This window comes from Meleagris gallopavo, chromosome 5 (assembly GCF_000146605.3).
Source record: "Meleagris gallopavo isolate NT-WF06-2002-E0010 breed Aviagen turkey brand Nicholas breeding stock chromosome 5, Turkey_5.1, whole genome shotgun sequence".
NCBI lineage: Eukaryota > Metazoa > Chordata > Aves > Galliformes > Phasianidae > Meleagris > Meleagris gallopavo.
This window is the reverse complement of record NC_015015.2, coordinates 8,500,754-8,515,300: the sequence shown is the minus strand read 5'-3', so window position 1 is coordinate 8,515,300 and position 14,547 is coordinate 8,500,754. Positions and strand designations below refer to the sequence as shown.

At 37.2% G+C, this 14,547-nt stretch overlaps 1 protein-coding gene across 1 annotated transcript; it reads right to left on the bottom strand.

Moving 5' to 3' along the window:
* Window positions 1-1,580: 1,580 nt before the first annotated feature.
* Window positions 1,581-13,441, bottom strand: LYVE1 (lymphatic vessel endothelial hyaluronan receptor 1). Its single transcript, XM_003206216.4, has 6 exons — window positions 12,077-13,441; window positions 7,149-7,308; window positions 6,895-7,034; window positions 4,509-4,787; window positions 3,657-3,735; window positions 1,581-2,930 (listed from the first exon to the last, which is right to left on the bottom strand). The coding sequence occupies exons 1-6, from the start codon at window positions 12,156-12,158 to the stop codon at window positions 2,747-2,749; spliced, it is 924 nt and encodes a 307-aa protein (XP_003206264.1). The 5' UTR covers window positions 12,159-13,441; the 3' UTR covers window positions 1,581-2,746.
* Window positions 13,442-14,547: the final 1,106 nt, after the last annotated feature.

Sequence of the window (14,547 nt, the reverse complement as noted above, 5' to 3'; positions counted from 1 at the left end):
GCGCAGCGTCTCCCGGCGCGCCGCGGTGACGCCGCGCTGCCTTTGGGCGGAAGGGGGCGCGAGGCCGGGCAGCGCGGCGCTCCGCCCGGAGGGCGTGGGAGCGGGAGGAGCGTGCGGCCGGAGCTCCTGACCCTGTGAGCAAGGAAACCGGGAAAACCAGCGACGGCCGTAAGCGATAAGGCGCTTAGGGACAGAAGTCCTACAACAGCCCCTAGAGGTCACCTGCATCCCGACGCTTCGAGTTGTAGTTCCAGAAATCGCGTTCCGTCTGTCATTCAAAGCGGAGAAAAGGAGCGGCGCTTCCCCTGCTTCCCCTTCCTGCCCACTTGAGTCGCGCGCTTCCCACGCCGCGGCAGCTCGTTGTCCGGGCACCGCCTGGGCTGGGCCGGGAACCCGCGGCGGTTCCTGCGAAGCGAGCGGCCCCGCGGCCGGAGGTCAACCAGCAGCTGTGCCGCGGGCGGGAAGCAGGACGGGGCCGCCGCCAGCGGACGGGGTGCCGCGAATCACCTATACGGGAACACTCGGCACTGAGAGCGGTTAAAAAGGAAAGGCATTTGACAAGAGGCAGAGACGCCCTTTCTGAAATCTCTCCTAAGTTTCTGGTAGTGCCAGGTGAGGGTTTGGGCTGCTTGACATCTTGTCTGGAATTTCAGTAAGCGTTTGCTTTGTAGTGGTGCGTGCATTGCAACTCCATTAAACCGTGAGCAGGAACATTTTATACTAATCCAAGCGTGATGGAGCCGTGCTCGTTCTGTACAGACAATATCAGGTACAGCACTCACTGATTTGCTATTTGTACCTGGCTTTTGTTGCTGACAGGACGGTGTGACAGCTTCATTTTAGCCTTTGTGATGTTATCATAAATGCAAGTGGAAGCAGATTCCTTGCTGCTCTGACATAACACCCCAAGGCAGGGTGTGTGCACAGCACTGAGCGCTCCAGGAGGGCTGTAAACCAGTATCTGGAGGGTGAAGCAACCAGTGCACACGGCCAGGCATCAGTGTGCAGAGTTTTGAAGGTAAAAGAGATGCTTACATAGTAGGGCAGCTTCTTAATTCTATTGACAAAAGCAGATTTAAAATAAAAATGACAACAACAGCAAAAATCAATAATTACCACTTGCTGATGAGGAAAAGAGAAGCGGATAATTTCTTATCTCTAAAAACTGGAAAAGACAATTGTTAAAGGGTAACTGTAATATGTCACAAAAAAGTCCAGAATTACCTTATATCCACTAGCATTGCCTGTGTGTTTAAGGCCACATACTTTTGTGACACCCTCGTGACAAGTGATGGCCGTGGATTTCCTGATGACATTATTCCTGCTTGCTACTCACTGCTTACACGGCATAGCGTGCTTTCATTACATGTGTGAGCAGAGATGCACTGCATTCCCGCAGCACTAGACAAGGAGAGGAACTACTTAATTGAGCAAGGAGGGCTGTATCCAGTGCTTTCCTCTCTTGAAAAATTTCTGTGTATCAACCCAGCCCAGACTCCTGGAGCCATAAAATGTCTCTATGCTATCAAAAACAAAAAACGAACGACAGGTGGTTCCTCTAACTAGGCTATTAGCAATACCCTACGACTGTCTGTCTAGTGGAATATATAACAACTGGGCTAATGTTAGATTTCTGTGAATCAAAAACATGAAAGGTCATAGCCAGATATTCCGTATGTAGAATACAGCATGCACATGTATGTTAGCAGTTCTATTACTATTAGTTCTATAGAATAGAACTAATAGTTCTATTTAAGACTTTTTCAAGCTACTCGATCTAAAAAACCACCTTTTTGCCACAATAACTTCAAATATAAAAGTTATTTAAACCATTATTCAATAAAATATTTGGTAAACTGCTGGTGGTTTTTTTTTCCTATTCATATCCACTAATTACTTCTGTAACATTGAGGTTATATGAGATCTTTCTCCTATAAGACAGTTTTCATGAGAATAAATGGTCTAGACAAACATTTCTACCAACTTTCTTGTTTTATGAAGTACTCTAAATGCCTTATACCACTTGAAGCCTTCATTTGGAAGGCCGCACTTAAATACACGCAAAGACCTTAAATATAACTGTTGTAATACAGTTCAAGGTTCTTTTTCCCTGTCAAATATCTGATGCAAAAGAATGATACAGATTTTAATAAATAAAACAGTAAATTATATGATGAGGATACCTTAGAAAGTTGTTCAAGGATGCAGCATCTTTGTACCCTTCTTTTGGTATTGGAATGACAGCGGGCCAATCTTGATTTTTTACTTGTAAACAGACTTATTCTGTTTGTAAACAGACTTTTTAAAAACAGTGTGTAACTACTTAATGGAAATAAATTAAGCTACTATTGTTTTATTTATAACCTAGTATTGTTTTATTTTAGACATTAAGTTAGCAGATCACCCATGCAGATATAAAGGAATTTTTCATTACATATCAATGTGAATTTCATGCAAATATTCACACACTGTGTGTCATTAACAGCAAATTTTGATTTACTTCTTTATTAAGAAGTGAACTGTAATATGGATGTTTTATTTATTTCAAGTAAGATACCATATTCTTTTGCAAGAGCATTTATAGCTGAAGATGTAATTATTAAAAAAAATTTTTTCATATGTTAAGATGAGAAAAAACTCATTCATGAGTATTTACAGTCACCCACATTTAAAAGCATTGCTAAGTTACGTGCTTTGTTTTATATATTTCTGAAAAGAACTGTGTGTTTCTCCTCTTCTGCTGACCTTAAACTTCCACTTCTAGACATTTTACTGTGGTTTCAGGCTTGGCTTTGGCCTCTTCTATCTTTTTTTCATTATTCTTTGTTTCCTTCTCAAATGTTTTGTCATTTGATGCAGTCTCTTTGAGAGCTGTAGTTTCAACCACTTTTTTCTGATTCTTGTTTGAAAATGGGAAGGATTTCTTGTACCTTTAAATAAAAAGAAAGGATATTAAAGCAGAAACACTGACATAAGTTCAGTATTTTATTTTTTGAGAGGTACTACCAAATATCTACCATTTGTTTTCTCTGCTGTATTCAAGGCAAAAGTCCCACAGAGAATAGCAGTAAGTGGGATTACTGAACTTTTAAAAGCAATGTGCCTTTTAAAGAAATATTTTCTGCTTTGTTTTTGCTTTATACAAACCATGTATGTTCAGGATTTGTGGTACATAATGATAATGCAAGCTGGGCAAGAATGTTAGAAATGCACACAACTTTTTGATTTCTAATGATCCTCTGTGTTGAAGATCTGTATAAATGTCTCAAAGGGGGTAAACAAGTATTTTTTTCTGAAGGATAAGTGTTATTCTCTCGAGTCTGACATTGAAAGAAACAAAAGAAAGCTGCGTAAGTAGGCATTTATATAAAGAGTTGCATGCTTAAATATTGCTGTTTTGGCAGACAGCAACACTCCACTCTAGGTGTGACTGATTAATCAAAAATAGGTAATGTTGGTCTGATTTCTTTTCTAAAAAGGGGCATAGCAACAATAGCAACGAAAATTAACTGCAGAATAGCAGAGCTGAAGATTTAATTCTTTGTTGTACAGTTACATCATTATCATTACATGCTCTTTAGCTCTGTCTATAAAATATTCACTGCCTGTACTCTAGGGGTTAACTCACTCTAAGAGAAAAGATAGAAAAACCTTACTTTTTGATGTAGCAGACTGCTAGAAGAACTGAAATAAAGAAGAAGATGATTGCCAGTACAAGGAGTGCAGTGGGGATACCTAGAAATAAAAAGGAGGTAAGCATAAAGGTTTTATATATCTTTATATAGGACTTTCTAAAGGCTTATGAACATAAATCCAGATTCTTCTAAAACCAGCCTAGTGTAAGAGGTATGTGTATACACATAGACTCATAGAAGAATAAAACTAAGGAATCTCAAAACCTTGGTTACTGCTGCTCCTTGTTTTGAGAGACTGAAAGTACTTAGGCACTCCTTGACAGACGTTTGTCATATTTGTCTAATCTGCTCATCTGAGATTTTTTTTAAACAACCTACTGAGAAAATACGTTTAACTATCCTTCCATTTAATGCGTTTTTCCATATATTTAGTCTATTTTCCAGTTCCTGTTTGTTAGGATTAATTTTTCACACCTTGTATCTGGAAAACAAATCACTGTTCTACTTACAACTTTCTTGGCTTCTTTTATTTTTAAGATCTGGCTGAGTTTTCAATTATTCAGAGCACATGGTGCTATGCTAGGACTTTCTCAGAAATGTATTTACCCCAAATCACATTAACTACAATGAATTTCCACCATTTAATACATAAATATTACCAAAAAGGATAAAATCTTAAGATCTTATACTTAAAAATTATGTTAAAAAACCCCTTTTTATAAGCTTTGTGACATTTTATTCTACTTCAAGATTCAGCTATATAAAAAAGAATGCTGAAGTAGCAAATAAAACCAGCGGTAAGCAGTTTTACTGCTAACTTACTACTAACTATCTCACTAACGAGCTGTTCTAGTTAAGGAACACTGCCCTTACCTCCAAAGACAATACCATCATTCCTAAATGCAGCAGGGTAAGTGTAGTATTCTTCTGGCATTGTTGTAGTAGTCCCCTCTGTGGGTAATATAGTTTCAGTTATACATATTATCCGAAATTTCACGTTTTTCAGGGTTTGTTCTGGTTCAATTGCAGTGGGTACTGCTGTGGTGTTCCCAGTCAAATCTGAACCTGAATACGCAGTTAATTCTGTTGGTACAGTTGATGATGATAGTATGGTTGTAGTTGGATCTGGTTTACATGAATTAATTTGAACATCTATAGTAGGGAAAGGAAATATATAAGAGTTATAAACACTTATAGAAATTGTTGTCCAGCCATTTCCTTCTGGAGATCATTTGCTTGGTCAGAAAAGCATTATCCAAATTAGGCAAGCTTTTTTCAAACAAGTGGCTAAAACCATTATTGTACACTTTTAACCATTACTTATATAGTTGAACACTTTCAGTGGTATGCATTTTATAGTTGCATACCAATGATGATTCCTTCTGAAGAGTACTTCTAGTAATAATTCATATTAAAAATAAATAAATAACCTGGCCTCCTGCAGAGGAGAAAGCTTAACTACAGATCCAAGCTTCAAAAGTATTCCCATTATATAATGGGAAAATAAATGCTATTATTTATATGTTCAAAACATACGCATGCACTGTTGACACTTTTAACAGTATTGATTTCCTAGGAAGAAAAGTATCCCATAAAACTTGCAGGTAAAATCAGGCACCAGAGCAAAATGAAAAATGAGACAATTCTGCTGGTGTCTACAAAGAAACAAACACCAGGCATATTCTGAGATTAAGTCATTTAAATGATGTGAATATTGTCTATATAAAAATGTGGGTACAAGTGGATTTCTATATTTAAATGCAAAATCTGACTACTGTACTGGCTTGTGTGGAAAATTCATCTTTTTTTGTGAAGATGCATATTCTGAAAAGCTGTAAAGATTTTGCTAAACAAGCAGATTACAACATAAATAAGGGAAATGACATATGTACTGTTCTCCAAATGAATCCCCATGGGAAGTCTGATGACGCAGTTACATTCGCAGAATAAAAAGCTAAATAACAGAGGCTTTTTAGTCTTTCTCCACTACAGTTTTCAAATGTTTTTTGGTGTTATAGCCACAAATGTTTTAGCTAAGAAATATCTAGAACAGGTGGCATTTTGGCTATTAAGATGGAGAAATGCAGAATCATCACAGTGTTAATTTTTTTTAAATTGTTATTTTCTAACCACTCAGTCAACTTTCTTTTTGGAATTACTTGCTACCTCCTTAATGTTACCTGCCTATCCAAGATTTCTGATACAAAATGACACATATTTCACTCGCTTCCACTGTCTAGGCCACAGATAAAAACATTAAAGAACACCAGTCTCAAGACAGACTCCTGGGGGACACCACAGGAAATAGGCACACTCTGTCTTCTTATCATTGTATGGGCATATATTGGAAAGCCATCTTTCTCCTGGTCTTTCCAACCCTTGTTGACACGTCTTTTTTCAGAATTTTGTATTGTTACCTAAAACTCACTGGCAAGGTCAAGGCACTGATTAGAAATAATTTCACCACATACACGATCGATGATTTACTGGGATGGTTGCATAATAATCACGAGTATGGAACACTAGCAAGAACACAAAACCTCCAGTTAAATACTTATTTTCAGGTAGAAGTAATTAAGAAACAATACTAATCTGTTCTGAAATGAAGATCTAATTTACATCGAGACCTAAGTTCTACTTCTGTATCTTTGATCTAGGAACAGATAGTCAAGCAGGAGAGGAAGGACAGATCTTTTCTCAAACAAAATGATTCAGATTATGTCCTACAAAAGAAGCTGTTTCATTTTACTGAGAGTAGACTGGAAATTGTGTTGATTTTATGGTCTCTTAAATGACCCTCCATTTCATTTAATGGATACATTTCCTTTTTTTCAAAAAAAAAAATAAAAAAAAATCAGCCTTTCCTGAAGAAACCCTCTCTTGGTCATTGCCAAAAAAAACCGTATGTGTACACAAGCACCCTTGTTGCAGATTGTTTACCTTCTTTCAAATCACCATACCTAATCGTCTAAATAGTCATAACCTACGAAATATATTGTGTTGACATGGCAAAAGCAACTTTTCCAATAAGATCTTCATAGCAACACCAACTTCCTATTTTACATTTTTTGTTTGTTTGTTTGTTTTTCTTTTTTTTTTTTAACCTTGTAGAGCTAAATAAGCTTGACAACATTTAAGATTGGGTGAAAGAGTCATCAAATGTTAATAACTTACTTATTTGTTATGATATTTTGTATGCAAATATTTTAAAAAGAATTCAAACCCAAACACAAGAAATGTAGTTGTTATACTTACACACCTGAAGAATTGAAGCAGTAAACTGCAAATTTAGAAGCCTGATTAGCACGCCAGTTCACTAGTCCAGTGCTGCCCCGACCACATTTCTTATTGGATGTTATACGAGGAATGACAACCAATCCATCTTTTATCCATCCAGAACTACAATAAAAGCATAAGTCTTTTTAATAGTAGATTTCTACACAGCTTCACATTAGGTAAAAGGGTGAAAATAATTATTTTGAAAATAAAGAAAAACTAATGGACATTGTATACCTGCACGTTTCAAAGCCATTTTTCAAAGCCTTCTCAACCTGTTCTTTACTTGCAAGTTGTAGATTCAGTCGACTGCACACATTACTTGCTTCTGAAAAATTCACTTTCTCGTCCAGATAAAGTCCTACACCTGTGATCCTGCAAGGTGAAAGTGTGGAACCTGTAATTTAGACATAGATATTCAAAGTTAATTTTGTATATTAATGCTAACAGTTATCCTCCATGTAAAATTTAAGATCACGTTTAAGATCACGTTCAGACAAATTGACTATTCTTCAAAGTTTCTAACTTGAGGATGGCAAAAAAGTGATTTCTATAATAATAACTACTTTGCAATAAAATATTGTCTTAACAATATAGTCTAGAATTTCAAAAGCTTTGACAGTCATTAAATTAAATGTAAACACAGCTGGCATTTGAGTTGTTACCTGATCAGATTCAGGATTTTTTCCTTTTTTAAAAAATGAAAAAGATAAAAGTAAAGTTGCAGTAAAGCAGTGGGCTGGATTCTGTCAGAACATTCTTAACAAAAAGATTTTTAAATAGTTTCTCAGTTCTTTTAAACTTATCTTTCTTTCCTATGAGAGCTGCTCTGAAGGAAATGCCTCATTTTACTATGTTGCCCACAACATCAGAGACAGATGTTGGTGGTATGGAAGTAGAAGCTGAACCTTCACACTGGTATTGTGTTACATGTTGTTGCCATGTGACAGATTGCAGCAGAGGGGCAGTCTGACAAAATGGAGTTAGACATGGAAGTGTGGATGAAGCAACAGTGTGTCACCGAATTCTTCCATAAGAAAAAAATGCACCCACTCACATTCATCAGTGCTTGCTGAACGTTAATGGAGGATAAACATGCATGTGAGCACAGCGATGTGATGGGTAGAGCATTTCAGCAGTGACAATAGCAAGTCACTGCCACTGGTGCAGATTTTTATGAGCATGACATGCATACTCTCATTCATCACTGGTGAAAATGCACAACTAATAGTTGTGACTGTTGAAAAAGGGTGTTTAGTAGCTGAGAATTTTCTCTATCAAATAGTGTTACTGTGCTCTTTGTATGTGTTGTAATTTCCATGGAAATAAATGGGAGGCATTACTTTCAGAGCAACCTATGTTGTTTGGCATGATTTCTTTTTTTTTTTCCTTCCAGGTATGGTCAACTACTGAATTTGCTGAGTATGAGGCAGGAAGCAGGTGGTAGGAAGAGAGAAGATAGTTGGATTTATGATACTTTTCCCAAATTCATCAACAATAGGCAGTTTATCCAGCATTTTTAGAAAGCTACATCTGGCACATTATCCATGGCAACTACCTCGGGGAAGACATAAGTTAGGTCTGATTATACCTGTTGTACTCTTTTATCCTGAGTTAGGGATGTAGGACATAACTCAGAATTTTACAGAGATAATGGGAAAAGATGTGCTCTTCTGTTCAGATATTTCCCAGAAGCATATGCCAAAAAAAATATTTTTTTCCTTTTTTTTTTTTTTTTTGAGTTGCATATTGAATGAAAAGGAATAGCTTGTAAGAAGTAATTTCAAAATAGCTACACATTTCCTAGGAAGAAAATTCCCATACCTTGTCAAAATAAAATCAACAGAAAACACAACAAAATGCAACTAGATTAACTGGGTACTCTGGACACACTTGTTTTTTTTTCTTGGTATTTGTTTAAGCTTGCAACCATTTCAGGATTTCATTGCAAACACTCCAGATAACCAGCTCCCACAGGTGTTACTTCCTTGCTGGACATTCTATACAGGCTCTGTATATCCACCAGCTATGTATACTAGTGAAAGCTTCAAAAAAATCAGTGCATCAGTCAATAGGCAGTCTACAGCCAAGGAAAAAATGAAACAACACCAGCTGATTCATCATTATCATTTCTTAGCAACAGAGGTTCAATTGAATTTTTTGAATGGAATGATAGAACTAGCACCATGAGAAGAGGTTAAGAAGATGTCTAAACTTGTGTAGAAGGCATAAACAAAGGCAGGCTTTCCACTCTTGCTTCCATTGAATGGGGTGCAGTTGGAAATGTCTTCTGGTAAAAAATGCATCTCTGCTGGTTTTATGTTTAGTTTAATGGGATTTAAATGTTGCACAGAGCAATCATTGAACTTATGGATTTATCTCAGCATCTGCAGAGTCGTGGCCTCCCATAAGCACTTCGTCGTATAGCACAGACCCAGTCAGACAGCTGGTGAGTCAGTGAACACTTAAGCATCCCCATAGCCAAATCATAGCTACATCCAATCCTGGCCAAATACATCATGTGAGAATTCAGAGCTCTAAGACCCAAAAATACACTGTTGCTCAGTGAAGAGGTGTGTGTCAGGTATCAAGGACCTCAAATCTGTTCAAGAAATCCCAGCAAGATGATGAATCATGGCATCAAATTTCTTCTGTTATAGTCAAATATCTTCCTGTACAGTCAGTGTGTGTTCATGAATGACCCCTTATATGTCTTCCTCTTGGTCAAGCTTCTTGGTATCAGACAGGTGCTCCAGCATTAAGTTTTCTAGATTCCCTTTTGCTAGCAAGGAACTCTCTATCTTCTTGAGAACTTTTACATTTCCCCGCTTTCTCAGCTGCTGATGCACATCCCATTTTCAAGCTCCCATTCCTTCTCTATTATTTATTCCTAGTTCTCTATTCCCCTTACTTGCTCAGGTGTCACTCATACTGTTAGTGCTTAATTAAACAACTATTTCCCTTAGAAGTTGTCTAAATAGTTGTAAACTGCTATAGTCTTCAGTCATTCAATTACAAGATAATAAGATGAGAACTGCCTAATAGATATAAAGCACAAAAAATGTGTTAATTCAGTACCAGAAAGCTGAGTCATAGGCATTAACACAAGTGATTGTAAGACATGGGCCAAAGTTTTACCTTAGAATTTACTAAGCATTTAAAAACAAAACAGAAAAGTAAAAGGAATTTTTTGGAAAAATTATTGGTTCCAATTTGGATTTAGATTTAGATCTTGGTTGGTTTTACAACATGAAAGTGAAATCCAGAAAGAGAAAAGTAAACTCTTCAAGACTTTTCATCACTTCTTAAATCACCTCTGACTTCTGCACTAAAGAAAACTCAGTTTGTATAGGAGACAGACTAATCCTTTAAAAGCACTGTGTTTACAAGTTGCCCATAGCTATTGTTTAAGTTTTGGTCTATTTAGTTAATCTACTAATAACTGAACATTTTCCTCACTGTTTGAGTTTTTTATAAGAAATCCATTTTACTGAGAGAGGTGGGAAAAACTAGAGAAAAATCTCACAAGAGGACAAACTTGTCACAGGACAGGAAGAGTGTGTGTAAAGTGTGGGCTTATTCTGCATTAATTCTCTTCTTACTTTTTGAAGAAGCTGTTTCTCTCTCTTTGCCTTCTCCCAAACCCTCACTTTGATTTGTTAGAAAGAGTTTACTTGGGCTGCTGACATTGGGGAGCAGCAAGAGTGAAGCTGCTCCACATTAAAAGGTGAGCAGGGAGCAGAGGTTGACTGCAGCAAAGACATGACAATGCCTCACAGCTAGGGCACAGTCCCACAGCAGCCAAGCAGGGTCATGCTGTGAAAGCTCTGTGGCATCCTCTTTGCACTGGTAGTGTGCAAGACCACGTGTCAGACACAGGAATCATGAAGAAAGTGCATTTGGTAACAGAAAGAGAAATATGCTACCTATAACACAGGCCTGAAGTCCACTCTGGACAGAAGGCCAGCTACAATGCATGATCCCATCAGTGAACCCCAGCCAGTAAGTCAGTAGAAGAGTGGGCAGGTTTGGGCACAAGCATACAACACAACTCCAAGGCACATAGGAATGAGCTCAATTTGACTTCTTGGGCAAATGAGCAGAGAGTACATGAGCAATTACCCTAAGTAAGGCTTAGAGGGGAACTAAAGGGGTCCTAACATCCCTAACTAAGGCATAATCTTAAGACTCAAGTATTTCCCCAGCAAAAAATATATTCAGTAGTTGGGATCTATAGAAGAGTTTACTGTTGTCAGTTGTGGAATTTCAACTTGGACTTGAACTGAGCATCTGATTCACCCAAGTCCAAGTTTCCTTCAGAGGCCTTACAGTAGATAAGAAAATCAATTCTCTGCAACAGTGATGTAATGTTCTTTTACATAGGCAGAGCAAGCATTTACTCCTTGCAAACTGTAGTGAAGCATCTGGAAACATTTACTATCTTCAGAAAGTCTAGTGTAGGAGGCCTCCTAGTTTCACTAACTTACAGAAGTAAGGGGTATTATATGACTGATTCTAAAAGCAGGGACATATAATAACATCTGAGGGAACTGGGTTATCTAAACACTGTAGGATACAGATGAAGTTGGCAATTCCCTACACTAATTTTTCAAACAGATAGTTTATATAAAATAGGAAATTTGTGTTATATTAACCAGAGACAAGTGTTTCTGCCCTGGAGATGAACCACAAGATCCTTGTGCAAGTTTCCTTCAATTTTCCAAACAAAGAAATTATCAAGATATTGCCAAATCAGTGCAAATAACTTGTTAATGATAGCATTTTATCACAGAAACTAAGAACTGATTTCATACAGATTTTGCTCTCTGAGGATTGCACAAAACTATTTGCTATGCTATATTAAATGGTCTATTAAAAACAACGAAGTCACATTTTAATAATTCCAAACTTAATTCTAAGTGGATTATCATAATTTTGGAACAAACAATTCTGTAGCATTTATATATCACTTGAACTTAGCAAATAATTAGACTAACAATGAAAGACTATTTTTTATTGCACTATCCTATGAAGAGCCTGTTGTTTCCTATGCTAGCAAACCTGTTTACACACACCCTCTTTCCCCCATTTTGCTTGCAAATCTATCTTTTTCCAAGTACTTTTCTGTTCAACTATGATGTTTTAAAAAGTGGGACTTTACATACCTGTTATAAAGTAATTTTGAGCCATGAATGTCATAATCCAGACTGATAACACCGCTGAGGTAGCTCCAAAATAAGTCGTCATTGTCACAAACTCAGAAAATTGAGAAATTTGAGGTGATTTTTCTTCTGTGCTGAGAAGAATTAAGATACTGGATACTGTCAGACCACTCTGAGATTGCCTTTCAGACTACTTTTTGAAAGAAACTTCAGCTGTCACTGCACTGCTTCGTAGAAACCTCAAATGTGTTGACTGTCCCACTCAAAGGCGAGGTCACTGACTGGAAATCCGTGACCACCCTTTACACTTTCTTTCATGTAGGGCTTGCTGGAAAATTTAACTACTGCTGACTCAGAAAACACGTCTGAGGAAGGGAGATAAGACTGTTAAACTGCTAAGTCAGTAAACACTGAAATAAGCTTTTCTTTTGCTGTTTTTTCCTGTTTTACTGATTAACAACACATTAATCATATTGTCTGTTCATCTGTAAATAAAAATAATTGGCTATTAAATCACAGCAAGGCAGGCAGTCATACAGAAGAACAAAATTGGGGTTTTATTTTGGAATTAGAAGGGCATCCATTCCTCACTGTTTTATTTGCCTTGATGCAGTGCGTTTACCTTCATCCTTTGCCTTTCAGTTCCAGTGCAAAAATAGGTACCATAATAGGTAATTTAATACTCGCTTTTGGACAGATTTGGAGATATGTTACCATAAACAGGATTTCTTGTGAGACTACATGTGGACAGTGATGGGAACCAATCCATTCACAGCTGTCTTTTGTGAGCTTTGAATAAACTAATACCAACAGACTGATTCAAACCACAGGTAATCCTGGCAGCACTAACTTCAAAAACCTTCAGGAAGTCTTAGCAGATGGCGTAGGTCCCACCTCTTACAGCAGCACATACCATGGTTATGTAGATACTACAACATAGACATCTACAGGACTAAGTGGCAGATGGCTGCTGTGGCTAATGAAATTATGTCTCCAATACTAACAAACAAATGAAAATCTGGTTGTGTTTCAGCTGTGGTTTAGAACTGAATGTGGGTAAATCTCTTTGAGATCTTAAGACAAATTTCTATTTATCTCTTTATTTTACTATACTTACATGCATCTACATAGTGATGGCAATCTGCAGTACTGCAATCAGACTTTCAACTGAAGCCCTAAGTGCACTCATGATGTGGGAGAAACTACCAGTTATTCTACTGCTTTCATGGATTAGTGGTCTGAACTGTAAAATAATATTAAACAAAACCATCTCCATAGCCTTGAACTGCTAAATATTTCCTGCCATGAAAACTGATTTCAAAAGTTGGATTCTGAAGAGAGGTATTTTAAAACTGCATGCTAATTTCTTTTCAGAAACTGTTCGGATGTGGTGCTTAGGGACATGATTTAGCAGCGGGTTGTTAGGGTGGTATGGTTAGGTCGTGGCTGGACTTGATGATCTTCAAGGTCTTTTCCAACCTGAGCGATTCTATGATTCTAAGTTTACTATCTTGTGCCAATTGCTGTCACTGTGGCAAAGTTCCTTTAGTCAAACTCTGTCCATGTTATTGATGTTTAATTGGATTTTTAGCTGAAAAAAAATGACAAAAACAACTTGGTTAAACTAAACAAAAATATAAGCTCCTTCAACATGGCTTTTAAGAGCAATATACAGATTATGAGATGAAGAAAAAAATAGAATGATAAAATGAGACTGAATTTTTTTTTAATCAGTTTCTTTCTTTTAACATTATAGCTGTTCCAAAATTATGAGGAAGATCATTTATCTGGACTGTATCATTAGAAAAGGTTTTTAAGTTGTTTATGGGTCTTCACCTTAAGTTGTGTGCAAAGAAAAGCCCAGCTTCTCCCTGAATATTTTAAATTAGCATTTGAAAAAAATATGATAAGCTATAAGGAACATCCCATCATCTCATGCCAACATGTTTAGAAATGTTTCAAAAGATGATGAAGATCACTTGACAGAAAACTTTTGGTCTGGGGAGAACAGATTTAAATCTGCAATCCTCTGCAATCGTTTCTAAAGGACACCTGAAGCCTGAAAAATAGGAACAGAAACAAATTAAGAGGAAAAAGATGTATACGTGGAAAATACAAATATCAGGGTCTCTTTATTTGGTAGTAACTATTTCTTTCAAGATTATCTTTGTCCCAGATTTTATCTCCCTGAAGCAGATCATCAGAAATTCAGCAGTGAAATTTGTGCTCTTTGTGGAAATTGAGCACTATCTCCTTCGCACTGGTCTGGCAGTTCAGCTCTCCCTTTGCTTCCCAGACCTTCCAAGACAAAAAGAACACAACTCAAATAAAGAATCCTAACCTTTCACTTAGTCTCCTATGGTTGCAGTCTTCTATCTCCTCAAAGACAAGCAGCCACTCTCCGAAGCAGGAGTTAAAATTTCTCCGGGATATTTCAGCATCCTCTCTCATTTTTAGGTATGACGAGGTTGACC